Source organism: Callithrix jacchus, chromosome 18 (assembly GCF_049354715.1).
Source record: "Callithrix jacchus isolate 240 chromosome 18, calJac240_pri, whole genome shotgun sequence".
Lineage (NCBI taxonomy): Eukaryota > Metazoa > Chordata > Mammalia > Primates > Cebidae > Callithrix > Callithrix jacchus.
In genome coordinates, this window is record NC_133519.1 from 11,643,825 (window position 1) to 11,671,802 (window position 27,978).

General features: G+C 46.8%; 1 protein-coding gene, 1 long non-coding RNA gene and 1 other non-coding gene across 5 annotated transcripts; 1 reads left to right on the forward strand and 2 right to left on the reverse strand.

Moving 5' to 3' along the window:
• On the forward strand, positions 1–12,365 carry RIIAD1 (regulatory subunit of type II PKA R-subunit domain containing 1). Of its 3 annotated transcripts, none has more exons than XR_008477638.2 (5): positions 1–99; positions 539–615; positions 5,847–5,893; positions 7,036–7,163; positions 12,228–12,365. XR_008477638.2 is itself a non-coding variant. In XM_003735117.5 (4 exons), exons 1-4 carry the CDS (start codon positions 16–18, stop codon positions 7,104–7,106), a joined length of 279 nt encoding a protein of 92 aa, XP_003735165.3. In that variant the 5' UTR covers positions 1–15; the 3' UTR covers positions 7,107–7,268. The 3 variants fall into 3 exon arrangements, 1 of the variants encoding a protein (XP_003735165.3); XR_008477637.2 differs by lacking the exon at positions 12,228–12,365 and adding an exon at positions 7,744–7,862; XM_003735117.5 differs by lacking the exon at positions 12,228–12,365 and having other exon boundaries at positions 7,036–7,268.
• On the reverse strand, positions 8,405–27,978 carry LOC108589023 (uncharacterized). The gene is made up of 4 exons (XR_013529357.1): positions 27,890–27,978; positions 27,092–27,172; positions 18,749–18,821; positions 8,405–8,540 (listed from the first exon to the last, which is right to left on the reverse strand). It is a non-coding gene; the product is annotated as an uncharacterized LOC108589023 (long non-coding RNA).
• On the reverse strand, positions 23,718–23,821 carry LOC118149316 (U6 spliceosomal RNA). The gene has a single exon (XR_004736705.1). It is a non-coding gene; the product is annotated as a U6 spliceosomal RNA (small nuclear RNA).

The window sequence follows — 27,978 nt, forward strand, 5'->3', positions numbered from 1 at the left end:
GACGACCGCAACAAGATGGCGACGCCTCCGGACGCGCAGCCGCTGCCCGACCCCTCGGTGCTTAGCCCCGCTAAGCTGGAGCAGTTGAGAAAATTCAAGGTGGGTCCACCAAAGTGCAGCTCCCCCAGGACGGGGGCCCCAGACTGAGAAGAGGGCCGCCGAGAGAAGGGGAGCGGGAGCCTGTTACAAAGTGGGGAGGACACACGGGAGACCCCGGGCGGACCTCTGGGCTTCTGGGCCCAACGCAGAGCCCAACGGGCATCTAGAGTGCAGGAAGAACTACCTCAGGGACTTGGCCTTTGAAATGGGCCGAAATTACCGCCAGACACATCCGACCATAGTTAAGACCCCTCAGCCTGAACATCTGGCGGCAGAATGTTTTATCTGTAAGAAGATGGGTGGCTTAAACTTTTCAAGCATCCTGGGGAAAGACCTGGGTTAAATGCGCACGCTGTTTCCTGCAGCCCTGTCCCCTCTCCAGGGCTGAACCCTGAATCTGTCCTCTCATGGAGGTGACCCTTTGCTCTTGCCCTCCCAGATCCAGATTCGGATTGCTAATGAGAAGTATCTAAGGACCCACAAAGAAGTAGAGTGGCTCATAAGTGGTTTCTTCAGGTAGGTGGTTTTCCAGGCTCTGGGATTTGTAGCACCCAGGGTGCCACTCTATTTCTTAGTTATCTCTAGAGGTTTCCTTCAGTTATCCCTAAATTCTTTAAAATATACATACCTTATGACACCTGGAAGAGGGAATTTGGCACTGAGAAACCCAACAGGCAGCCACTGGGTGTAGAACACTGTTCTCAACCATAGGAGCTTAACAAAATCACTCGTTGAATTTAAAAATCAGTTGTCTGGTCGGCCCTTCCCTACCTGAAAACATTAGTTTAGGAAAATTCCAAGGGTTGGAAGCCACTCTTTTCTTGGGGAAGAGAAGACAGTTTGCCAGTGTGTCCTGGAATATGTGCTTTCCTTCCTCCATCCCTCCTTTCAACCTGGCATTTGCTTTAATGGAAACATAACGGAATGGGATGAAAGGCAGAGAATTAAAAGAAAATCACAGAGTATCGGTGGATGAAAACAATAGCGCTATCTCAAAGGCTGTTTGGCTATGGACAAATAGACAAGATTTAAATAACTAATGGCGCCCATCTTCGGGCACCGTTCTGCTTCCCTGCATCAGCACTTACCAGGCTCTATTGTAATTGCGCTTCCATCTTCCGTTACTGGTCCAAAGCTCCGAGCTGGCGGAATCATGTTTGTGTTCCCGGTGCCCACGCGTGTGTGGCATCTTGGAACACTTTTGCTGATTCTCCCAGCACCTCCACAAAAGATAGCTTATTGTCATTTTCATTTTACAAGTGAGTAAATTTAAGCTCAGGAAGGTGAAGTACTTTCCCAAAGTTGCTGAACCAGGATTCACACCCCGGGTTTTTCCATCGTATTGTGCTGTAAGCACTCCGTCCCCATTTTCCCCCGGACTGTGGGCTTAGCCAGATGCAGGGCCCGCCTGTATCTTCTCAAAAGTTGGCCTGGCAGTCACGTTGGCTCATGACTGTAATCCCAGCACTTCTGGAGGCCGAAGAGGGTGGTTCATTTGAGGCCAGGAATTTGAGACCTGCCTGGCCAACATGGGGAAACCCCGTCTCTACTAAAAATGCAAAAATTAGCCGGGCATGGTGGCCGGGAGGCTGAGGCAGGAGAATCACTTGAACCTAGGAGTCGGAGGTTGCAATGAGCCAAGATTGTATCATGCACTCCAGCCTGGGTGACAGAGCAAGATTCTGTCTCATAAAATAAAAATTTTAAAAACTCACTATTCGTATTATAGACATTTCTCCAAGTGGCAGCAGATTCTCAGAGGGCAGATAGAGGAAGGAGACAGAAAACTGAAACCTTTCCGGTTCTGAAGGTTGGCCAGGGATGTGGCTTGGGCAAAAGATAGTTTAGGAATCGTCTGTCAATATCAGACCTGAGGATCAGGCCAGCACCTTTTGCATCTTTTCTTCTAAAGGGAAATAAGATGATATCGTTTCTATCCTGGGGACCTTGCACTCCAGGTTAAAAGCAGTTCCAGCGGAGAGATTGGGGATAGAAGGTGAAAGCTGGAACTCAATCAACATTTGAATTGCTCACAAACAACAGGATTAGAACACCTAGGGGAGGTGAATGAAGGAGTGTTTCAGTCCCTGTCAGGGATGGCCTTGCCTCTCTCTTTGTCCAGGAACAGCCCGGGTGTCCGGGATTGGCTGCTGTGGGGACACCCAGATACTCCCTTTCCTTTCTTACCATGCTCCTGTCAAGGCCAGCTACACCACCAGGCTTTTCTTTTTGCTCTCCCTAAGGCTTCTCTACTTGAAATCCTCCTGATCCCTTTTCCTGGGTGGAGCTTAAGCGTCTAGTGCTTGAAGTTTTAGGGTTTACTTTTGTTTGTCTGGTGTCGTTGTCTTCTTTGATTGGTACCAGGATGAACCAGAGTCAGCCTCTGTCCATGCTGGCCACTTCACACGGTCCTTCCGGTGAGAAAAGAGGAAGGAAGAGGCGAGAGCAGGGTCCTGAGCACGGTGCCTGACCTTGTCTGTTCTGCAGTTCTCCGCTCTTGATTCATCCCAAGCCAAGAGAAGCTCTGAAGCGTTCTTTGTGGGAAGCAAACTCCTCACTTGGGTTTTTTGGATCCTAATGACTTATGGCCATTCAGCCACACTTCTCCAGCCTATACTGGCAAATGCAGTGTACCAAACTCTTTTTTTTTTTTTGAGATAGAGTCTTGCTCTGTCATCAGGCTCCAGGCTGGAGTGCAGTGGTGCAATCTTGGCTCACTGTAACCTCTGCCTCCCGGGTTCAAGCAATTCTCCTGCCTCAGCCTCCTGAGTAGCTGGGACTACAGGTGCACGCCACAAAACCCAGCTAATGTTTGTATTTTTTTAGTAGAGACGGGATTTCACCATGCTGGCCAGGATGAAGTCTTGATCTCTTGACCTCGTGATCCGCCCGCCTTGGCCTCCGAAAGTGCTGAGATTACAGGCGTGAGCCATGGCGCCCGGCCCGTACCAAACTCTTAACTCCTTAAGTTTTGGATCTGAAAAATGGAAAGAGTAGGAATCTGATTTATTTTAAGGCACCTGGAAAGCTCAGGTTTTGTGCAGCAGATATAATAACCAGGTAAGAAATTGTGTATGGTCTTTATTAGACATCTGTTTTTGTAAATACCTAAGCAGATGAATTTTCCCCAAATACAACAGTGATCATGTCCTTGCTTGGCTGGAAAAATCTTCAGTAGTTCCATAACACTGCCTTTTTGGGTTCGTTTTTAAACATTCTATTGAAATATACTGAAACATGACATATCCTAAGCTGGACAAACTTTCACAGGCTGAAAATACACATGGTTCTATTGTTTTCAGATGACAAAACAGAACCTTACCAGCACCTCACACCCTTTGTACCCCTCCCAGTCACTCCCCTTAAAACAGTAGCCAGTATCCTGACCTCTGCCAGCACGGATTTATTGTGTGCTTGTGTATTTTATGTGAATGGAATTCTACAACATGTGCTCTTTTGTGCCTCGTTCCTTTCGCTCACTAGCATCTTGTCGATCCTCCATTCTCGCTGCTGTGTAATATTCCATCATGTCTTATACCACATTTTGTCTATTTCCATTGTCTTTTGAATTGAGTATAAATGTCTCTCCCCGGCATTCAAGGCCCTCCATAACAGAACCTCTTCTGTTTCCCACTGCTCCCTGCCTGCATCCCTTACTCCAGCCAGACCACATTTCTGATCATTCCGCTGACCCCATGGAGCTCAGGCACAGATACCTCTTAAGTGCTCTTTGGGCTTGAGATGGAAAGGTGTCTACAACCCACTTCCTACCTTCAAGGAGCTCACAGTCTACAGCATACAAACGGTTTCTCTTTCTGGGCCTTTGCTCTTGCTCTTTCCCTGGATCTGGAATGTTCTTGTCCCTTAACCCTCATCCCACCTACTGAAATCCCATGTGTACCTCAAGGGTCCTCTCAAATGCCAACTGCTCTGTGAAGACTGTTGGGGTTTCCCTCTCCGTAACCTCTCTCCCCACTCTGACCTCCCAGAGCACTATTTCATACCCCTCCTTAGCACTTGCCAGAGGTTCCTTGGCCTCTTGGACATTTGGAAACTAACCTGTTCCTTTTTACTTGCCTGTAAGTTCTTTGAAGTAGGGCTATATTTTATTTTGAAAAAAGCAATCCCTCATATCTAGTGCAATTACGTACGCATAATGTGTGCTCAACAATTATCAAAATGAATTGAAGGAGAAGGCGGGCAAAATTCTTGAAGCTTAGGAGGGCGGGGTTCCTGGGGAGTGGGGAGGCCTTGGCCAAGAGAACGTATTGCAGAGAGCACTGACCTTGGAGTCTCACAACCTGGGGCCTTTTTGTTTTATTTACTACGTTTATGAACTTGGGCAAATCATTAATCTTTTGAAGGCTTGATTTCTTTGGATGTAAAATGGGGCACAGTAATTGCTGTTTCACAGGGTTGTTGTAAAGTGAGGCAATATTTGTGAACCATAAAACTGTGCGATATAAGATTTTTTTTTTTTTTAAAGATGGGGTTTCACCATGATGGCCAGGCTGGTCTTGAACTCCTGACCTCAGGTGATCCACCCACCTCAGCCTCCCAAAGTGCTAGGATTACAGGCATGAGCCACCGCGCCCGGTGATATAAGACATTTTCAATTCTCCAGTGCCATTGGCCCTGCAGGTGTCTCCTCGATGGACTGAGGGGCCAACAGCCGTCTGAGGTCCATCTTTTAGCTCCGTTTATTGTATCTCCCTCTGCCCTTCATCCATGGCTAAGCTTACTCAGGACATCGTGAGGCTGCGTATCTCCCACCACTCGTGGGCCCCTTGAGGACCGGACAGCATGTTCTTCATCTTTGCTTCTTGCCTGGCTAGAGATCTGGTTCAGTGAAAATGGTTGTTGAGGCCAGGCCCTGGCCCAATCCTGTAAACACAGCACTTTGGGAGGCTGAGGCAGGAGGATTGCTTGAGCCTGGGAGTTAGAAACCACCTGGGTCAGGCCGGGCGCGGTGGCTCACGCCTATAATCCCAGCACTTTGGGAGGCCGAGGCAGGTGGATCACGAGGTCAAGAGATCGAGACCATCCAGGTCAACATGGCGAAACCCCGTCTCTACTAAAAATACAAAAAATTAGCTGGGCATGGTGGTGCGCGCCTGCAGTCCCAACTACTCAGGAGGCTGAGGCAGGAGAATTGCCTGAACCCAGGAGGCGGAGTTGCGGTGAGCCGAGATCGCGTCACTGCACTCCAGTCTGGGTAACAGCAAAAACTCTGTCTCAGAAAAATAAAAAAAAAAAAAAGAAGCCACCTGGGCCACATAGTAAGCCCCTGTTGCTACAAAAAAATCAGCCAGCGCAGTGGCACATGCCTGTAGTCCCAGCTACTCAAGAGGCTGGAGATGGGAGAATCTCTTGAGCCAGGGAGGTTGATCCCACCACTGTACCCCAGGGTGGGTGACAGCATGAGACCCTGTCTCAAATAAATAAATAAATACTGAAAAGGTTGTTGAAGGAATGGCAAGCCCCACTTGGCTGCAGCACAACTGTTCTGTGATGTAAGCAATATCCTAGGGTATTGCCATTCAGGATGCTTTGCTCCTTGCCTTAGATATGGAGTTGAAGGAAAATCACCAATTAAAGGGTCTTTTGTCAGAAACCTGTGGGTTTATTGACTCCCAAGATGGTTGTGTCTCGGGTTCGTCTATGTGAAAGCACAGGACCTGAAGCAGTAGTCACAGCCTGCCTTAAAGTCTGCCTTACCTCCCATCCTATCCCTTCATGTTTTCCAGAGAAATCTTTTTGAAAAGACCAGACAACATCCTACAGTTTGCTGCAGGTGAGTAAGGCAGCCTCAGTTTTGGGTATCAGGCAAAGCCAGCGCAGGGAGCATGACTGAGTTTACCCTCGAATAAGCCCAGGATTCTCCCTGCAGAGTCTGAGGTACTCCTTCACCTGATGTCCCCCAGGGGAGCTTTTTTTCCGCTTTTTCTTTCCTCCATCATCATTTCCTCAAAATGAGGACAGGTAAGAAATGAGGCAGAACTTCCTCATAGTGAGGATTGTTAAGAATTTTGAGATTCCCAAAGGAACGTATTAGCAGCTTTTCCCTTGGGAATCTTAAAGCTGGGTTCTCAACCCTAGCTGTGCATTAGAATCACCTGGGGAGCTTTTAGAAATACTGATGCTCAGGCCCAACCCCCAGAGAGTTTTATTTAATTAGTCTGGGGTGGGGCCTAGCATCCGTAGCTTTAAAGACTCCCCCGGTGATTCTAATGGACTGGCTGCCGAGATGCCTTAAGGTCAATGGTATTTAGAGGGAAAGGGATGGGTTGGATAATTTCTTCAGTCCTGTTAGTCCTGAGAATTGGTTACATCCCAGACCTCAAACCATTGCTAACAGAACCTCAATACGACTTTGCTAGCACAGCAGATGCTGCCTCTGATTCACAGTATGCTGGGTGTATAAAAACCCTCATCTGGCGTCATCCTGCGAGAGCCTGGCTCTCCTCTGAGAGGGTATTCTCAGAGAAGGCGTGATAGCTCAGAGACAGGAGCTGGCAAGCTGAGCTGAGACAAGAATAATACTTGGCATTTATTTGGGCCCCAAGATGGGCCTGGAGCAGAAAACCCAGAGAGTCCCTGAGCCCTCTGATGGCTCTCTGTGCGTCAGCAGGCGGAGGAGAGAACGGTGCAGCACGGGACAAGTGGGGGTCGGGGGGTGGGGGCAGGCACAGCCTGGAGGGGCGGCAGCCAGCCTCTGCGAACCCTTCCTGGGAACGTGGGAGCTGGCAGACTCAGAACTGCTCGGGTGGGGGCAGTGACCGCTCATTTTACCATATTACACCGTAAAGCAGGGCCACCTTAGCAATCCTGCTAGTACCAAGCCAGGCTAACTTTTTGGTGGAGTGCGCTATCTTCTTCTCAGGGTAAGTCTTTTGCCTTTGGATATAGATGATGTCTTTTTGATTTTCATCCCAGACTACTTCACGGATCCAAGACTTCCCAACAAGATTCACATGCAGCTAATTAAAGACAAGAGTGTGGCTTAATTAGCAAAACCATGATGCTCAGCTGTTGGGAGAGACCAGACAGAATCCAGCCTCGGGGTGGGTGTTAACCTCACTTACAGAGGCTTCTTTACTCTTGTGAAAATAAGCTCTGGTTTATTGGTCCAGGGTGTGAAATAAATCAAGTGGAGAATTTAAAGAGAAGTTTAATGCAAATGTTGAGTTTTCTTGATACTGTTTTGGGGAATTAGGGACTGTGAAGACAGGCCCAGGGTTGATCTAGCTTGTCAGTAGCAGGAAGCTTCTTAATGTAGTGGAATGGATTAAGAGAGCGGAAGTGGGAGTACAGTAGTTCAGGGGTAAAGATGGCCACAGGGAAATGGGGAGGGGGCCGTTAGCATCAAGATGACGTTCCTGCCGGTGGCCGTGTGACCTTGGTGTGAGAGGGGAGAGGGTTCTATTGCTTCGACAAGGGGTGGGAGCAGTTTCTCTCCTTGCGCCTTGGGCTGGGCACTTTCCCACTCCCGCCTCACCTTTGAGCCAGGCTGTGCCGTTACGGCCACCACACGTTTTTCGGGCAGAATGATTGCAAAATGATTTTGAAAGCTGAGATTACAAAAGAAAATGAGGTGGGAAAAGGCCACACTCCTAATTTAGTGGAACCATTTCTGTTTTGCAGGGTCACCTGGAGGCATGAGAGCCCTACTGCTGTCATTGTGGGTTTCCAAGCTGCCTTGGGTTCTGTCTGCTGTCGCAAAAGCTTTTAAAGATATTCATTAAACACAGACCTTTCTGCTCTCTCTGCTTTATTTCACTCAGGAGAAGGAAGCCATCCTTCATGGGAGGGCTGCTCTGCCCCACTTTGACGCGTGAGGCAGCAGGCCTGTTTCCGCTTTCAGGGTGGCCAGGGGCCTCTTGCTGGGTCAGGGGGCTGTCGCGCCCACCCCCTGAGAAGAACACAGAAAGAAGCGAGTCCACGCTTCAGCTGTGGTTTTGTTTTCTTGTTTATCTTACTTCCTGGGTTACCGTACAGAGTGTAAGGTGATGATTAACTTTGATTTCCATTGTAAGAGGAATTGGGCTGGAAGGACTTCAAGAGAATGTGAGATTAGCCACAGAAAACCCATTCAGGGTCATGAGTGTTGTGAAATATGTGCCCAGCAGGGGATTTGGGAGTTGTGGGCTTTGTTCTCAAGTATTTTTGGGAACTTGCTGCCCATCCCTTTGATTTCAGGTAAGAGATATGGGAGTGGGCGGATGGCCTCAGGAAGTCCTTTTCAGGCCTAGGAGGCGTGGGGTCTTTCGTGGTTCTGTCCTAGCCCTCTGGTTTGCATGATCTGCCGGCTCCACTGTGGAAAGAGTCTCTCACCTGTGCCTTAGTTGTCAACATCACCATAGCAACAGAAGCCCAGACCAAAGCAGGGGTTGTATTATTTGTATTTCCCTCGTCTCTGCCTTGTTCCCAGCTGCCATCCCCTGCAGTAGTAGAAAGGGCAACAAAACAGGGTGTTTAAAGAACTATTAAAGCTACACATAATAAGCTATGGAACAGGAACCTGAGGAGTCATTTTAAATGCCTTCAGAATCACACTTTGGGAGCTGTGGCACTGACAATAAGATGATCTTTCTTTAGAAAATCCAGCCGGGTGTGGTGGCTCACGCCTATAATCCCAGCACTTTGGGAGGCCGAGGTGGGTGGATCACAAGGTCAAGAGATCAAGACCATCCTGGTCAACAAGGTGAAACCCCGTCTCTTCTAAAAATACAAAAATTAGCTGGGCATGGTGGTGCACACCTGTAGTCCCAGCTACTCAGGAGGCTGAGGCAGGAGAATTGCATGAACCCAGGAGGTGGAGGTTGTGGTGAGCCGAGATCGTGCCACTGCACTCCAGCCTGGGTAACAAGAGCGAAACTCCGTCTCAAAAAAAAAAAAGAAAATCCAAAAGAACCCCTCAGCAAGAAACACACATCTACTAAGCACCTCTGATGTGAAGTGCTGTGTTATTATTAGACACCGCGAGAACTTTTCCGGGGGAAAGAAACCTGAAACAATGTGAGGAGACAGCAAAGCGTTTTCCAAGATGCTGTAGCCCATGATTTAATACTGGGAGAGTATGATGGTTCATTCTTGGGGGCTCTCCTGGTAGAAATAAGAAATACATTTCTTTTAAAATATTTATACTTAAGGTACATTTCAATGCCTTCCTAGGAATGAATTTAACACATGTTCATAGGTATCTGCTTTGTGTGAGATGCTGTGCTATGTCTTGGGGCAAGACATAGTCTGAGGAGATGGGCTTCTTTTTTCCCATAACTTTACCTGTCTGGATATCTCACCTATTAGATTGAAAGCTCCAGGAGGGCAGGGACCAAACCTGCAAGTCTTAACTTGTTTACTACTGAATTCCTGACTCCTAGCAGTCCTTGGCAAATAGCAGGCACTCAGCAAGCATTTGCAGTGAGAATGCGTGTCTGCGTAACTGAATGAGCAGTCACATTACATACCTCTGATCGAGATATGTACATAATATAGGGGGAGATAGAAGACAAAGTACCAGGTTTGCCTGGGAGAGTGAGGGCGGTCCCGTGAGAACTGGCATGTGATGGATTAGAAAGGGTTTGCCAGGCAGACCTGGGAAGAGGGTAGTCGGAGCACCTTGGTGCTTCCACTCTGCTGAGCAGGATGGTGGTGGCAGGTCCTCTTTGTCACCTGCTTAACCTCATCCTTTTCTTCTTTGCCAACAGAATTCCAGTTTGCTGCAGGCAGCAGTGGGTTCAGCCCCAGGTAGTGGATGGAATTTGATCTGGGCCAACTATACCAATGGCTTTCCCTGATTTCCCAGGCTTCCTTGCAGCTCGGGGCAGCCATTTGTTCATGAGCTAGAGGTAAAAGTGTGCTGGAGGTTCTACAAAAGCCTTTGCTTTTCATAACAAAAAAACAGTTGGGGGCAACAGACTGGGTTGGGGTAGGCTTCCTCTTTCTGATTTGGACCTGAATGTGATGTCGAACTGTGCAGCCATTGTTTTTGTTTTTTGGTATTTTTTTGAGACAGAGTGTCACTCTGTCATCCAGGCTGAAGTACAGTGGCGTGATCTTGGCTCACTGCAACCTCGGCCTTCCAGGTTCAAGTGATTCTCCTGCCTCAGCCTCCCAAGCTGGTGAGATTACAGGTGCGTGCCACCATGCCTGACTGACTTTTGTATTTTCAGTAGAGATGGAGTTTCACCATGTAGGTTAGGCTGATCTCAAACTCTTGGCCTCGTGTAATCCTGGGATTACAGGCGTTAGCCACTGTGCCTGGCCCAGAAGCAAATGTATACTGACTTAAACAAATATGAGGTCATTTTTCTTACCTAATAAGTTCAGCAATAGGCCAGAGTCAGAGGTTCAATTATGTTGACAAGTACCCAGACCAGGATTTTCCCATCCTCACTCTGCCTGTTCCATCATCCGTGCAAGGGGGCTCCTGCACTCTCAGCTGTCCTCTACATTTCTTTTATTTTTTATTTTTATTTTTTGAGACGGAGTTTCGCTGTTGTTACACAGACTGGAGTGCAATGGCACGATCTCGGCTCACTGCAACCTCCGCCTTCTGGGTTCAAGCAATTCTCCTGCCTCAGCCTCCCGAGTAGCGGGGACTACAGGCGTGCACCACTATGCCCAGCTAATTTTTGTATTTTTAGAAGAGACGGGGTTTCACCTTGTTGACGAGGATGGTCTCAATCTCTTTACCTTGTGATCCACCCACCTCGGCCTCCCAAAGTGCTGGGATTATAGGCATGAGCCACTGCGCCCGGCCTGCCCTCTACATTTCAAGCAGGGAGAAGGGCAGAGAGCTGCACCAGCTGACGGTGTCCCTTTGTATCAGCAAAGAAAACTTTCTCTGAGGGTCTCTCACCTCTGCTTCACTGGCCAGACCAGGGTCATGCAGCCTATCCCAAGATCAACAGAGACCCAAGCAACGGGAGGGAAACTGCTGGGTCAGCCCCAAATCAGCATCTGCCCCACCTGCACTCCCTTAACCATCCTCCATGTAACAGTTAGGATAATTCTTTTTTTTAAATTTAATTTTATTTATTTATTTTAAAGACAGTCTTGTTGTGTCACTCAGGCTGGAGTGCAGTGTAGCTCACTGTAACTTCAAACTTTTGGCTCAAACAGTCCTCTTACCTCAGCCTCCCAAGTACTAGGACTACAGGTGTATGCCACCACAGTCAGCTAATTAAAAAAACATTTTTTGTAGGCCAGGTGCTGTGGCTTGCACCCATAATCCCCACACTTTGGGAGGCCAAGGCAGTGGATCACTTGAGGTCAGGAGTTCAAGACCAGCCTGTCCAACATGGTAAAACCTTGTCTCTACTAAAAATACAAAAAAAATTTAGCTGGGTGTGGTGGCACACGCTTGTAATCCCAGCTACTCAAGAGACTGAGCAGGAGAATCTCTCGATCTTGGGAGGCAGAGGTTTCAGTGAGCCAGGATCGTGCTCCACTCCAGCCTGGGTGACAGAGCGAGACTCTGTCTCAAAAAAATTTTTTTTTGTGTGGAGATGGGTTGTTCAGGTTGCTGTGTTGCCCGGGCTGGTCTCAAACTCCTGTGCTCAAATGATCCTCTTGCCTCAGTCTCTCAAAGTGTTGGGATTACAGCATCAGCGTCCATGCCTGGCCAAAAAGATCTTTCAAGGAACTGAAATCAGAGTATGCGCTCTCCTGCCTAAAACCCATGAGAGGTTTCCCATGAGGTTAAAATCCAGATGGCACTCCAGGGTCTACTCAGCGTTGCCAGACCCCATCCACCTCTGGGACTGTCTGCTCTTTCCCTCTCACTTCACTGTGTTCCAGCCACACTGATCTTTTTCCTGTTCCTCAAACGTGTCAAGGTACTTCCCATTTTAGGGACTTCTAACGCCGTCTGAGTTCTCTGCCTGCCCCAGGTGTTCACAGGGCTCGTGATTCAAGTTGGAATGCCTCGTGCTGAAAGGAAGAGAAAACTCCACCGTGAGTGGCTTAGACAAACAGGGCTTGCTTCTCTCCCATAGCGCGTCGAGGGGTGGCGGCTGCTGGCCTTGGTTCAGGGCCCGCCTGTCTCTAGTTTCCTTTCCTTCTCTCTTGGTCACAGGAGGACCAGGAAGCGACCGTGCCAGTGACCCTGTCTTTCTTTTCAGGGAAGTGAGAGCGTCTCCTCAGCTGCAGCCGACTCACTGGCCAGAGCCGTGGGCGTGCCCCCTCCTGAAGGGAGGCTGGGAAATGGAGTATTTCGGCAGCCTACAGCGCCCTAGATAGCTTCTTGTCACTGCCACCGAGAGTCCTTTCCTAGTGAGTCACCTAAAGTAGCCTTGCCCAGATATTTTTCAATATTTAACTAAAAAACATTTCCCCCTTGACGTGATGACTCATGCCTGTTTTCCCAGCACTTTGGGAGGCCGACGTGGGCGGATCATGAGGTCAGGAGATCCAGACCATCCTGGCCAAGATGGTGAAACCCTGTCTCTACTAAAAATATAAAACTTAGACGAGTGTGGCAGCACATGCCTGTAATCCCAGCTACTTGGGAGGCTGAGGCAGGAGAATCGCTTGAACCTGGGAGGCGGAGGTTGCAGTGAGCTGAGATCGTGCCACTGCACTCCAGCCTGGCAACAGAGCAAGACTTGTCTCAAAATTATACATAAATAAAATATTTATATATTTATATATTTTCCCCTAGTCATTCTTCTCACATCACTTTGTTTTTTTCTTCATATCCCCTATCACTGTCGGATACTGTCTTATTTTATTGTTACTGTCTGTGGCCCCAAGAATGTGTCCTCCAGTGAGGCCTTGTCAGCCCTGTTCATCACTCTGTGACCAGCACCCACGATCGTGCAGCTGCTCAGTTCGCATTTGCTGACTGATAAACTGATGGGCAGGCGGGAGACTGAACAGGACGAGGCCTTGACCTATGCAGTGGCATGAAAACAGGAGGTGAATTCTCAACATATTTCGGAAGGGGAGTTGGCAGGGCTTGTCATTTGAATGGGGTAGAGTTATTATAGAGGTTGTAGATTCTAGAATGACTTCCAGGTGTCTTGCACGAGAAAGGAGAGGAATGCTGGAATCATTCACTAATGCAGAGGGGAAGCAGGTAGGGGCGGGGGAAATGGGGAGATGAATTTAGGCCAGAAGGTTTCCACTGAGTTTGCAATTGGGTCATGGTGATGTGAACATGAATAGCTTTAGTGGACTTGGTGGCAGTTGTGAGATGAAGATGTGGAAGTGGACACGCTACCCTTAAAGACAGTTTTCTAGGAACCTGGCCGGGAGAGGAAATGGAGAAAGGGCAGCCGTTGCCAGAAGGGGAAGCAGGGTCAAGGGTGGGCTCCTGTAACGGGAGATGCTTGAGTATCCAGTAATTGGATGCTTTCATCTCTTGTGATACATTTTTTTAAATTTTTGAGACAGAGTTTCACTGTTGTTACCCAGACTGGAGTGCAATGGCACGATCTCGGCTCACCGCAACCTCCGCCTCCTGGGTTCAGGCAATTCTTCTGCCTCAGCCTCCCGAGTAGCTGGGACTACAGGCACGCACCACCATGCCCAGCTAATTTTTTTTGTATTTTTAGTAGAGACGGGGTTTCACCTTGTTGACCAGGATGGTCTCGATCTCTTGACCTTGTGATCCACCCGCCTCGGCCTCCAAAAGTGCTGGGATTGTAGGGTGAGCCACTGTGCCCGGCCCTGTGATATATTTTTAAGCTAAAGTTAGGAGTGTCTTGGAATTGCTGCTCAGATTGGATCTGATATCTAGAGAGCAGACACGAGTTAATAAAGGGGCTACAGGCAGGCATGCTTTGCCACCTAGGGACCTTCAGCAACCCCACTGTGTCAGGTTCCTCATCTTCAGAACTGATGCAGTAGCTCTCCGTAGGCTTGCAGTAAGGATTGCTCCAGTGTGGTTGCCTTGCTTTGCCCACAGGGTGGGAAGGAAGGACAGTGTCTGGAAAGCAGGCCACGCTCAGTGTAACTGGACTGGCCTCTGCTGCCCTCTCCTGTGCACGGCTGCAGAGTTGACACACTGTTCGGAGAATGCCTGCTCAAGGTCTGAGTGGAGTGTCAGCAGGAGGGAGAGAAAAGGAAACAAGGCTGGGCTGGGAGTGGGAAAATAGTAACAAACACACAGATTCCTGTAATAGAAAGTTCTTCAGAAGTTACAAAGACCAGGGCTTTAGCCTTGGGCAGTGCTGCTTCAATGAGCACCTTAGATGTTTACTTTTATTTTTTTTTTTGAGACAGAAGTCCTCGGGCTGGACTGCGGTGGCGATGTCTTGGCCCACTGCAAGCTCTGGCTCCTGGGTTCAGGTGATTCTCATGCCTTAGCCTCCTGAGTAGCTGAAATTACAGGCCATGCCCAGCTAATTTTTGTATTTTTAGTAGAGACGGGGTTTCACCATGTTGGCCAGGCTGGTCTCGAACTCCTGACCTCAAGTGATCACCTGCCTTGGCCTTCCAAAGTGCTGGGATTACAGGCGTGAGCCACCATGCCCATTCAATGTTTGCTTCTTTAGTGTCTGAAGAGAAACCTTGCAAATTGATTATTCATTCACTCACTCACTCATAACAAATATTAGGGCATATTATGTACTCAAGATGCAAAGTTTTGGGAATAAAACACACTCCTCAAGGAACTCATGATCTAGTGAGTGAAGACAGATGCATAGATACATAGATAATTACAGTACAGTTTCAAAAGTAAAATGTATGAATTGTATTCTTGATTACATGTATTCAATAGTTAATATGTTTTGGATCTGTGTCCCTGCTCAAATATCATGTCAAACTGTAATTCCCGGTGTTGGAGGTGGGGCCTGTGGGAGGTGACTGGATCACGGGGTGGTTTCCCATGAATGGTTTAGCACCATCCCCTTGGTGCTGTTTTCGTGATAGTGAGTTCTTGTGAGATCTGATTCTTTAAAAGTGTGTAGCACCTCCCCACTCTGCCTTGGTCCTGCTCCTGCTATGTAAGATATTCACTCCATCTTTGCCTTCTGCCATGATTAGAAGCTTCCTGAGGCCTCCCCAGAAGCAGATGCTGCCATGCTTCCTGTACAGCCTATGGAACCATGAGCCAATTTTTCTTTATAAATTACCTGCTCTCAGGTATATCTTTATAGCAATGTGAGAACAGACTAATATACAAAATTGATGCTGAGGAGTAGGGCCTTGCTGTACCTGAAGATGTGGAAGCAGCTTTGGAATTGGGTAACTGGCAGAGGTTGGAAGAATGTGGTGTGGACTCAGAAGAAGACAGGAAGATGAAAGTTTGGAACTTCCTAGAGACTCATTAAATTGTTGGGTCAAAAATGCTGATAGTGATATGGACAATGAAGTCCAGGCTGCTGAAGTCTCAGATGGAGATGAGGAACTGACTGGGAACTGAAGCAAAGGTCACAGCCCTTTGTTTTATGTTAGCAAATAACCTGGTGGCACTGTACGTCTGCCCTAGGGATCTGTGGAACTTCTAACTGGAGAGTGATGATTTAGACTATCTGGTGGAGGACATTTCTAAGCAGCAAAGCATTCAAGATGTGAACTGGCTGTTTCTAACAACCTATCTCATATGCATGAGCAAAGAAATGATGTAAAACTGGAACTTACATTTAAAGGGGAAGCAGAGCATAAAAGTTTTTTGAAAAATTTGCAGCCCAGCCATGTGGTAGAAAAAACAAAAAGCCAATTTTCAGGGGAAAAATTCCAAGCAGGCCATATAAAATTGCATAAGTAAAAAGGAACCAAGTGCTAATATCCAAGACAATGGAGAAAATGGTTTCACGTGCCAGGCCCAGGGCCTTGCTATGCTGTGCAGCCTCAGGACACTGCTTCTCATATCCTGGCCATTCCAGTTCCAGCCATGGCTCGAAGGGGCCAAGGTACTGCTTGGGCCACTGCTTCAGAGCGTGCAAACCCTAGGCCTTGGTGGTTTTCACATAATGTTAAGCCTGTGGGTGCACAGAGTACAAAAATGGAGGCTCTCAAGCCTGTGCCAGATGTCAGAGGGTGTATGGAAAAGTCCGGATGTCCAGGCAGAAGCTGTAAGAGGCGGTGGTGAGCCGAGATCACACTCTGGCACTCCAGCCTGGGCAACGAGTGAAACTCATCAAAAAAAAAGGTACTATAGTGGATGCTGTTGTGCCACCCAGATGCCCACCCCCATCAGGACTGAAGCACTCATCCTTGCCCTCCCCCAGCACTTCTCAGAATTGTGGGTGACTGACAGTTCCCAGCTAGGCTTCCTTCAGGAGTTGCGCTCAACTTAAAATTCATTCAAGATTATGCCCCCTCCTAAGACAGCCTGCATCTACTGGTCAATGTGGAAGTAGGAAGGTCTGATTTCCTCGTCTCAGTGGGAGACAATTCTGCAGGGCCACAACAGCACCTGAGTCCCTGCTGTCCCGGTGTAAGGCCTTCACTTTCTCCCAATGTTGTTGATCCTGAGAGCATGACTCAATGAACTTCTTTTACTCAAATCTCCATCTGAGAGTACGCTTCCCGAGGAATCCCTGAGGAATCCCGCCTGACAGTCAGTGCCAAGGGTGCTGAGGAAGCAGATTCTAAAATGAGATTCTAAACTGGAAATACCTGCTGGTCCACTGGCACTGAGGACCACTGGCAGCAGGCAGAGCATGGAGATTCCCCTGCAGGGGATCAGTGCAACTGTCAAAGCTTTCACTAGTGTTGAACTGGGATGGGATCCTGGGGGAAGGGGGGGAAATATATCAGGTCTGATAAATATATCAGGTTTTATAAAGACAATGGAATTGGATGGTTAGCTGGAGGCAATGCATTGAACAAAAATGAAAGGTTGAGGGTGATTGATCACCAAATAAAGGCTAAGAATGAAAGCCCAAGGCCCTTCTTAGCAACTTAAAAGGTATTTTTTGCTGGGTGTGGTGGCTTAAGCCTGTAATCCCAGCACTTTGGGAGGCTGAGGCGGTTGGATCACGAGGTCAAAAGATCAAGACCATCCTGGTCAACATGGTGAAACCCCATCTCTACTAAAAATACAAAAAAAATTAACTGGGCATGGTGGTGCGTGCCTGTAATCCCAGCTACTCAGGAGGCTGAGGCGGGAGAATTGCTTGAACCCAGGAGGCGGAGGTTGTGGTGAGCTGAGATCGTGCCATTGCACTCCAGCCTAGGTAATGAGCGAAACTCTGTCTCAAAAAATAATAATAAAAAATAAAAGGCATTTTTTATCTCGCATTTAGAGGCCCCCCCAAAACTGAGAATAACGTCCAATATTTACTTATAAGAGTAGCAGGGCTCTGGAGAAGTTTGGATTCTTTTTTTTTTTTTTTTGAGATGGAATTTTGCTCTTGTTACCCAGGGTGGAGTGCAATGGCGCGATCTTGGCTCACTGCAACCTCCACCTCCTGGGTTCAAGCGATTCTCCTACCTCAGCCTCCCAAGTAGCTGGGACTACAGGGGTGCGCCACCATGCCTAGCTAATTTTTGTATTTTTAGTAGAGACGGAGTTTCACCTTGTTGACCAGGATGGTCTCGATCTCTTAACCTTGTGATCCACCCGCCTCGGCCTCCCAAAGTGCTGGGATTATAGGCATGAGCCACCGAGCCCGGCCGAAGTTTGAATTCCTAACTCTGGCAAGAAGGAGTGAGACCCTGAGACATGTGGGGTGGGGGGCAGCTGGGTAAATGCTTTAAAAATTTTGAATCTTTGAATTCTCTATCTTTTGGGCCTGCAAAAGTGCCCACTTGGTCCTGGTAAAGGCCATCACTACTTCCTTGCTTAAGGATGATGGAGAAATCTCTGGCTTGCAAGACCACGCAGGTTTCCTTCAAAACCTGCCCCACCTCCTCTCCTGATCTGCAAACCAATAACTAGGATTAAGTCCTTTAGACCTCAGCCAGGATTACCCGAAGAGAAAAAATACACTCTGCCCTGGAGGTTCAAGAGGAGCTCACCAGCAGTACAGGTTGGAGATGTATGGGACTGGATTCTGAGGTGTTGGAGCAAGGAGGGTGGGACATAGAGTTTGATCAGGGAGAATATATGGATATGGAAGCCTATTCTTAAGATAGAGGATTCAACACTCCGGCAAAGACCCTGAGAGGTGTTGCTAACGTTCTGATAGTGTAACTGAGTACCCCAAGTTCCAAGAGCTACTTTATTTTTTTCTCTTTTTCTCTTCTCCCCACTTCCTATTCAGTTTTTTTTTTTGAGACGGAGTTTCGCTCTTGTTACCCAGGCTGGAGTGCAATGGCGCGATCTCGGCTCACCGCAACCTCCGCCTCCTGGGTTCAGGCAATTCTCCTGCCTCAGCCTCCTGAGTAGCTGGGATTACAGGCACGCGCCACCGTGCCCAGCTAATTTTTGTATTTTTAGTAGAGACGGGGTTTCAGTTTGTTGACCAGGATGGTCTCGATCTCTTGACCTCGTGATCCACCCGCCTCGGCCTCCCAAAGTGCTGGGATTACAGGCGTGAGCCACCGCGCCCGGCCCCGACTCGGCTCTTTAGAAATGCATTTATAGCCCGTTACCTCCTCTTTCACAGACACTCACAACAGGGCAAGTTCATGTAACTATGTGTTTGGAAGTCCCAGAGCTGAACGGTCACCCAAGCGGGAGGTTGCCTCAGGAGACAGCCTACAAGTCCATCTACAAGCCAACGTATGCCGGCTGTGAGACTCTCACCTGGAGAGGTTTTGGCTGCTTTGGCAACCTAGTCCTGTCCATGAAGGCACCAGTAGTCACCAGCTCCACCACCCTGTAGACAACACACCAAAGTGAGTATGCGGGCGCCCCATCTGCCGCTTCTTCCCCTGCATGCCATTCATGTCAGCATGAATGGCCCCCTTTTAAAAGCACTTGCTTTCTGCTCCAAAAGCGAAGTGGTACTCTAAAAGCAGAGGCTATACCTTCTTCTCTTAAGTTGGCTTTGGAATAAAAAGTTGCTTTCTTTGTACGAGATCTCGCTCTTGTTAATTGGACTCCGCAAGCAGTGAGCAACTGAACCTGTGTTTTGGTTACAACGGGATAGCTCTGGGAAGCTTGGAAAAAGCCGTGGCCCACGTTAAGTAAAGTAGGCATGTCAGGACTGCTGTGGCATACAGTGGAAGAAGTATTAAATGGCTCAAAAGAGTGGGCGTGCTAGGCCAGGCGCAGTGGCTCATGCCTGTAATCCCAGCACTTTGGGAGGCTGAGGTAGGAGGAGTTCAAGCCCAGCCTGGGGCAACATAACAAGGCTCCATCACTATTTAAAAACAAGAGTGGGTATGCTCGAATTAATAGGTTATGTAAAGTCAGAAAACCCACCAAATGCTTATGTTCCATCAGACATTCCTAAGGACGCTCACTTTCTTTAAAAGGCTCAAAAGAGTGGGCATGCTAGGCTGGACATGGAACTATTGAGTTTGAGGGGTTTTTAATATACTGATGATACTGGTCCTCTGTTAGATATGTGATTTGGAAATATTTGCTCCCACTACCCTGTCTTTTCACCTCCTTCACATGGGCTTTCCAAGAGCAAAAGTTTTTAATTTTGATGAGGTCCAAAATCTTAATTTTTCCTTTCATGGATTGTGCGTGTGGTATCATGCCTAAGAACTCTTTGTCTAATCCTAGAATTTGAAGGTGTTCTATTTTAAAAATAAGTTTTACAGTTTTACATTTAAGTCTTTAGCCATTTTGAGCTCATTTTTGTAGAAGGTACCAGACTTAGATTGAGTTTCATTTTTTGCCCATGGCTGTCCAGTTGCTCCAGTGTCATTTGTTGAAAGGCTAGCTCTTCTCCACCAGATTTGATTTTGCACCTTCGTACAACCTCAGCACTGTTGAATATGAAAACATTCGGACTTTACCATTGAATGTAATGTTCGCTGTAAGCTTTTCACAGGTGCTCTTTGTTAAGTTGAGGAAGTTTCTCTGTATTTCTGTTTTTCTGAGAGTTGTTTTTTCTTTAAATCACGAATGGGTGTTATTTTGTAAAATGAGTCTTCTGTATTACTTGATTTGATCTTCTAATTTTCTTCTTTAGAGTTTTAATATGATGGACACTGATTGATTTTTGAATACTGAACCAGCTTTGCATCTTTGGAATAAGAGAGGTATGGTGAGGGCCGGGCACGGTGGCTCACGCCTCTAATCCCAGCACTTTGGGAGGCTGAGGCAGGTGGATCATGAAGTCAAGAGATCGAGACCATTCTGGTCAACGTGGTGAAACCCCGTCTCTACTAAAAATACAAAAAAATAGCTGGGCATGGTGGCGCGTGCCTGTAATCCCAGCTACTCAGGAGGCTGAGGCAGGAGAATTACCTGAACCCAGGAAGTGGAGGTTGCAGTGAGCTGAGATCGCGCCATTGCACTCCAGCCTGGGTAACAAGAGTGAAACTCCGTCTCAAAAAAAAAAAAAAAGAAAAGAAAAGAAAACAGGTATGGTGTGTAATGCTTTTTATACATTACTGAGATCTGTTTCCTGATACTTTGTTAATGCTTTTTGCATCTATATTCATGAGAGATGTTGGTTTGTATTTAGCTTATTTTATACTATTTTGTCTTTTTCCCCCTCAGGGTAATATTGGCTTCATAAAATGAAGTGGAAGGTGTCCTTTCCTCTTCTATTTCTATTATGTAGAATTGGTGTTCATTCTTCTTTAGACGTTTGGTAGAATTTTCTTAGTGAAACTATCTGACTCTGGAGATTTCTTTTCCTAGGGAGTGGGAGAGGTTTTAAATTAGAAATTTAATTTCCTTAATAGTTATGGAGCTATTTACATTATATATTTTATATTGGGTTCGTTGTGGTGTTTGTATTTTTCAGTTTGGTTCATCTTATCTGAGTTGTCAATTTATGTGTATAGAGCTATGGTATTGCCTTATCCTTTTGATGTCTATAGTGATAGGCCATTTCATTCCTCATACTGGAAATTTGTATCTTTTAGTTTTTCAACTGTTTGGCTAGTGGCCTGTCAATTTTAATATTGTTTTCCAAAGAAACAGTTGTTTTATTGATTTTGTTCATTGATTTTTAAAAAACAAATCTCATTCATTTCTGTTCTTCATTATTCCTGAGGTTGCAGTGAGCCACGACCATGCCACTGCACTCCAGCCTGGAGTTATTCCTGAGGTTGCAGTGAGCCACGACCATGCCACTGCACTCCAGCCTGGAGTTATTCCTGAGGTTGCAGTGAGCCACGACCATGCCACTGCACTCCAGCCTGGAGTTATTCCTGAGGTTGCAGTGAGCCACGACCATGCCACTGCACTCCAGCCTGGAGTTATTCCTGAGGTTGCAGTGAGCCACGACCATGCCACTGCACTCCAGCCTGGAGTTATTCCTGAGGTTGCAGTGAGCCACGACCATGCCACTGCACTCCAGCCTGGAGTTATTCCTGAGGTTGCAGTGAGCCACGACCATGCCACTGCACTCCAGCCTGGAGTTATTCCTGAGGTTGCAGTGAGCCACGATCATGCCACTGCACTCCAGCCTTTATTCCTGAGGTTGCAGTGAGCCACGACCATGCCACTGCACTCCAGCCTGGAGTTATTCCTGAGGTTGCAGTGAGCCACGACCATGCCACTGCACTCCAGCCTGGAGTTATTCCTGAGGTTGCAGTGAGCCATGACCATGCCACTGCACTCCAGCCTGGAGTTATTCCTGACGTTGCAGTGAGCCACGATCATGCCACTGCACTCCAGCCTTTATTCCTGAGGTTGCAGTGAGCCACGACCATGCCACTGCACTCCAGCCTGGAGTTATTCCTGAGGTTGCAGTGAGCCACGACCATGCCACTGCACTCCAGCCTGGCGTTATTCCTGGCTCGTGCTTGCTTCGGTTTAGTTTGCTCTCCTTTTTCTAAGTTCTTGAGTTGAGAATTTAGATTACTGATGCTGGACTTTCAGTTTTCCTAATGTACACATTTAATGCTATACTTTTCCCTCAGCCCTGCTTTAGCTGTGTGACATAAATTTTGGTATGTTGTGTCTTCGTTTTTATTCAGTTCAATGTATTTCAAAAGTCTTTTTTTTTTCTTAAATCATCCAGTGGAATTCCTGGGTTTATGCACTCCTCTTGCCTCAGCCACCTGAGAAGCTGAGACTTCAGGCTTGTGCCTTTGCATTCAGGGCGTTCAAGGTATTTTTTTTAAAAATTTCCTTGAAACTGCATCTTTGAACCATGGGTTTTTCCAAAGCATGTTGTTTGGCTTCTAAGTATTTGAAAAATGCCCTCCTTTCTTTTTTCTTTTTTTTTGAGTCAGAGTTTCGCTTACTCTTGTTACTCAGGCTGGAGTGCAGTGGCACAATCTTGGCTCACTGCAACTTCTGCCTCCTGGGTTCAAGCGATTCTCCTGCCTCAGCCTCCTGAGTAGCTGCGGTTACAGGCGCCCACCACCATGCCCGGCTAATTTTTGTGTTTTCAGTAGAGACGGGGTTCACCATGTTGGTCACACTGGTCTCAATCTCCTGAACTTATGATCTGCCCACCTATTACAGGCATGAGCCACCCCACCAAGCGGACCCTTTTTATCATTATATGATGATCTTTTTTGTCTCTGATGATTCCCTTTGCTCTGAAGTCTACTTTACCTGATATTAGTATAACCACTTTTGCTCTCCTTTGATTAATGTTTGTTTGTCTTTTATTGAGAGTCTCACTCCATCACCCAGGCTGGAGTGTAGAGGCATGATCTTGGCTCACTGCAACCTCTGCCTCCCTGGTTCAAGCAATTCTTGGGCTTCATCCTCCTGAATAGCTGGGATTACAGGCGCCCACCACCATGTCTGGATAATTTTTGTATTTTTAGTACAGATGAGGTTTCACCATGTTGACCAGGATCCTAACCTCAAGTGATCTGCCTGCCTCGGCCTCCTAAAGTGCTGGGATTACAGGTGTGAGCCACCACTTATCTATTTATTTATTTAGACAAAGTCTTGCTCTGTCACCTAGGCTGGAGTGCAGTGGCACAGTCTCGGGTCACTGCAACCTCTACCTCCGAGGTTCAAGTGATTCTCCTGCCATAGCCTCCTGAGCAGCTTGGATTACAGGTGCCTGCCAACAAGTCTGGCTAATTTGGTTTATGTCTGTATGATGCAACTCTCTCCATCCTTTTACTGTTAGCCTGCCTATATCATTATACTTAAAGTAAGTTTTCTGTAGACAGTACGTGGTTTGGGTCATGTTTTTAAATTCATTCTACTAATCTTTTTTTTTTTTTTTTTGAGACGGAGTTTCGCTCTTGTTACCCAGGCTGGAGTGCAATGGTGCGGTCTCGGCTCACCGCAACCTCCGCCTCCTGGGTTCAGGCAATTCTCCTGCCTCAGCCTCCTGAGTAGCTGGGATTACAGGCACACACCACTATGCCCAGCTAATTTTTTGTATTTTTAGTAGAGACGGGGTTTCACCATGTTGACCAGGATGGTCTTGATCTCTTGACCTCGTGATCCACCCGTCTCGGCCTCCCAAAGTACTGAGATTACAGGCTTGAGTCACTGTGCCCGGCCCATCTACTAATCTTTATGTAGTTATTGGTATGTTAGGGCTCAAGTCTGCCATTTTTTGTTGTTCGTTTTTTCTGATTTTTGTTTGTTTTCTTTTCCCTACCTCCTGAAGATTACTTGAACATTTTCTTAGAATTCTATTTTGATTTATCTATGGCATTTAAAAAAATATATAGAGCTCTTCACAAATTGGCATGGCATCCTTGCACAAGGGCCATGCTAATCTCTGTATCATTCCAATTTTAATATATGCGCTGCTGAAGTGAGCACTTTCTAGAGTGTTTTTGAGTATATTTGTATAGTTTTCTTATCGATTGCTCTAGATATGCACATATAACTTACTATAGCCTGCTGTTGTCATTATTTTACCAGTCTGAGTGAAGTATGGAAACCTGACATCCCTTTGTCCCTGTTCCCTCTCTCATTTATAGTTTTTGGTTTTTTTTTTTTGAGACAGAGTTTCCCTCTTGTTACCGAGGCTGGAGTGCAATGGTGCTATCTCGGCTCACCGCAACCTCCGCCTCCTGGGTTCAGGCAATTCTCCTGCCTCAGCCTCCTGAGTAGCTGGGATTACAGGCACGCGCCACCATGCCCAGCTAATTTTTTGTATTTTTAGTAGAGACGGGGTTTCACCATGTTGATCAGGATGGTCTTGATCTCTTGACCTCGTGATCCACCCGCCTCGGCCTCCCAAAGTGCTGGGATTACAGGCCTGAGCCACCGCGCCCGGCCTAATTTATAATTTTTAAAAATATTCCCTCTACATACCTTTGGAATAAAATCACATGATGTCATATTTGCTTCAACCGTCAAACATAGTTTAGAAAATTCAATAGAAGAAAAGTCTGTTGCTTTTACCCATATTTTTTCTGTGTTTTTTCTTCCTAATGTTCCAAGATTTCTTTTTTCATTGCTTCCTTTCCATTTAGAGAATGTCATTTAGGCACTTTTAGAGTAGGTCTACCGTTGACAAACTCTTTTCATTTTCCTAAGAAAACTTTTGGTAATGTCTTACTTTCCTCTTCATTCCTGGAGGATATTTCTTTCTGTGCATAGAATTCTATTTCTTTCTGGGTATAGAATTTTGAGTTGACTGTTATTTTCCTTCAGCCCTTGAAAAATATTGCAGCAGTTCCTTCTGGCCTCCATGATTTCTGATGAGAAATCCATTGTCATTGAATTGTTTGTTCCCTTATGGTGACATTTTCAAGAGTTTTTTTTCTTTGTCTGATTTTAGAAGTTTAATTTTAATGTGTCTTAGCACAGATTATTTGGGTTTATCTTGGTTAAGGTTTCCCCATCATTTTTTTTTCTTTTTTCTGAGACAGAGTCTCACTCTGTTGCCCAGGCTGGAGTGCAGTGGTGTGATTACCGCTCACTGCAGCCTTGACCTCCTGGGCTTGAGTGACCCTCTCACAGCTGGGACCACAGGTGTGTGCCACCATGCTTGGTTAATTGTGTGTGTGTGTGTGTTTAGAGATGGGGCTTTACCATGTTTCCTGGGCTGGTCTTGAACTTCTGGGCTCAAGTAATCTGCCTTCCTTGGCCTCCCAAAGTGCTGGGATTACCGGTGTGAACCACCGGCCTTCCTCATCTTTTTGAATCACTATGTTTTATGTTTTTTTTGTTTTTGAGACGGAGTTTCGCTCTTGTTACCCAGGCTGGAGTGCAATGGTGCGATCTCGGCTCACCGCAACCTCCACCTCCTGGGTTCAGGCAATTCTCCTGCCTCAGCCTCCTGAGTAGCTGGGATTACAGGCACACGCCACCATGCCCAGCTAATTTTTTGTATCTTTAGTAGAGACGGGGGTTTCACCATGTTGACCAGGATGGTCTCGATCTCTTGACCTCGTGATCCACCCGCCTCGGCCTCCCAAAGTGCTGGGATTACAGGCGTGAGCCACTGCGCCCGGCCTGAATCACTATGTTTATGTCTCTTGACAAACTCGGGAAGTTCTCAGTCATTATTTCTTGCTGTACTTTTTCAGCCCTGCCTTCTTTTGTTTCTTCTTCTGGGACTCCAGTGACAAGAATGTTAGATCTCTTGTTATAGTCTCTCAGGTCCCTGGGGCACTGTTCATTTTCTCACTTTAGTTTCTCTGTCGTTCAGATGGAGTAGTTTCTATTGTTTTACCTTACTGTCTGCTGATTCTTCCCTTTGTTCTCTATTCTTCCATTGAGCCTATACACTGAGCTTTCCTATTTGGTTATTGTATTTTATCGTTTTAATATTTCTATTTGGTTCTTCCTTATGTCTTCTATTTCTTTGCTGAAGTTTTTTATTTTTTCACTTTTTTCAGGTGTGTTCCTAATTGCTTCTTGAAGCATTTCTATCATAGCTGCTTTAAAATATTGGTCAGAGGTTCTAATATAGCGGCCATCTCAGTGTTGACATCTATTGTCTTTTTTCATTCAGTATGAGATCTGGACATTTTTGAATTATGTTATAAGACTTTGGATCTTAATTTAAAACTTTCGTTTCACTAACTTTCTCTGACACTACTTTGGCATGAGGGGGATGTCATTTCATTGCTGCCAGGTGAAGGCAGAACTTCAGATTTCCCACGGCACCTCTGTTGACACTCCAGTGGGACAGAACTCCTCTTTATTGCTGGATAGGGGTGTGTGTTCCAGCCCTACGTGGTCTCCACTGGTACTGTGGTGGAGGTGACACTACCTCTGGGTGATGGTGAAAATCCTGACTCTCTACTAGGCCTCCTCTGATACCACCCGAGCAGGAAAGCAGAGGGGTACCTCATTTCTGCCAGATGGATGTCCGGGATCCCCACGGACACCACAGTCTTTATTGCCACCATGCACACAGAGAGGAGGGCTGGGACAAGTCCCAGTTCCCTGCTTGGCCCTGTTTGACAGCACTCTGGAAGGGGTATTGGGGTGGCCTGTTACAAACTTGGGAGTGGAAGTCTAGGTTCCCCACTTAGTTTTGGCATGGGTGGGGTAGGGCCACTGTAATAGAGTTCTCCAGAGAAACAGAACCAATGGAATAGATGTATAAAGTGGCTCATGTCATTATGGAGCTGAGAAATCCCATGATCTGCCATCTGCAGACAAGAGCCCCAGGAAAGTCTGTGGCCTAAGGCCAGTCTGAAGGCCCGAGAACCAAGGGAGCCAGTGGTGTAAATTGCAGTCCAAGAGCGAGAGAAGACTGACGTGTCAGCTCAGGTAGGGTAGGCAGGAAGCAAAACAGGGACATTTGTTCCTTCTTTGCCTTTCTGTTCCATTCAGACCCGCAATAGATTGGATGATGCCCGCCCACGCTGGGGAGAGTAATCTGCTTTACTGAGTCTGTGGATTCAAAAGCTAGTCTCATCCAGAAGCACCTCACAGACCACCCGGAACAAAGTTTAATCTAGGCACCTGTAGAATGGGTGAAAGTTCCTGTCGTGCAGCCTTTGGCTGGCAGAAACAGGCTTTGCTGGAGCTCTTCTTTTTTGGTGCCTGTTGGCATTTCCTGGTTGCTGGTTTCTCCAGCTCAAAGTGTGGAATAAATGAAGGAAAAAGAAAACTCAGAGAACTCACCACTTTGTTGTTTTGTGGGTCGCGAGATTTCTATTTTCTATTCCAGTCCGTGTTCTTTTCTCCACCTTTTGAAGTCTTCTTCTGTTTAATAAATAATTTCCAGGGTTATGCTTGTTCTGGGAGGGTGGAAGTACATCTACCCCACCTCCCAGAGGCAGAAGTTCCATCCAGTGTATTTTTCATTTCAGATATTATACTTTTCATCTCAAGAAGTTCCATTTTCGTCTTTTAAAAATACCTTCCATTTCTTTCCTCATTATATTTTTACTTTACATTATTTAAAAAACAGGTTAAATATGTTCATTTTAAATTTAATTCATATGAAACTGTTAACCTTTACAAAAAGACAACTAGGAAAATGGCTAAATATTTATTTCCATCATCCCTAGTTTCACATATTCATAAGTTCAGAACTAAAATCCTATGTCTCCTCTGACGTCCTAGTGAAATTAATAGTACAAACTCCTTTTTTTGAATCTTTTCTCCTGACTTGGCCTCCTGGGTTCAAGCGATTGTCCTGCCTCAGCCTCCCTAGTAGCTGGGAGAACAGGTGCACACCACCATGCCCGGCTAATTTTTGTATTTTTAGTAGAGACGGGGTTTCACCACGTTGGTCAGGCTGGTCTCATACTCCTGACCTCAAGTGATCTGCCCGACTCGGCCTCCCAAAGTGCTGGGATTACAGGCGTGAGCCACCGCGCCCGGCCGATCAGTGACGTTTTTAGAGGTCCAGTGGCACCAGATTGGAGATGATACCCTGTAAGGAGGAGGCATCATCCTCCATGATGCAGTACATACCTGAGATCAACAGCCATCAAATGGTGTATCCTTAAGGAAAATACATGGCTCAGGGGAACAAGGGGTGGCTGTAGAGCAGCCTGCCATTG

Coding starts and splice junctions, on each gene's coding strand:
- RIIAD1 (XM_003735117.5), top strand. CDS start 16: ATGGCGACGCCTCCGGACGCGCAGCCGCTGCCCGACCCCTCGGTGCTT. Junction 100..538: donor AGCAGTTGAGAAAATTCAAG/GTGGGTCCACCA, acceptor TTGCCCTCCCAG/ATCCAGATTCGGATTGCTAA. Junction 616..5,846: donor CTCATAAGTGGTTTCTTCAG/GTAGGTGGTTTT, acceptor CATGTTTTCCAG/AGAAATCTTTTTGAAAAGAC.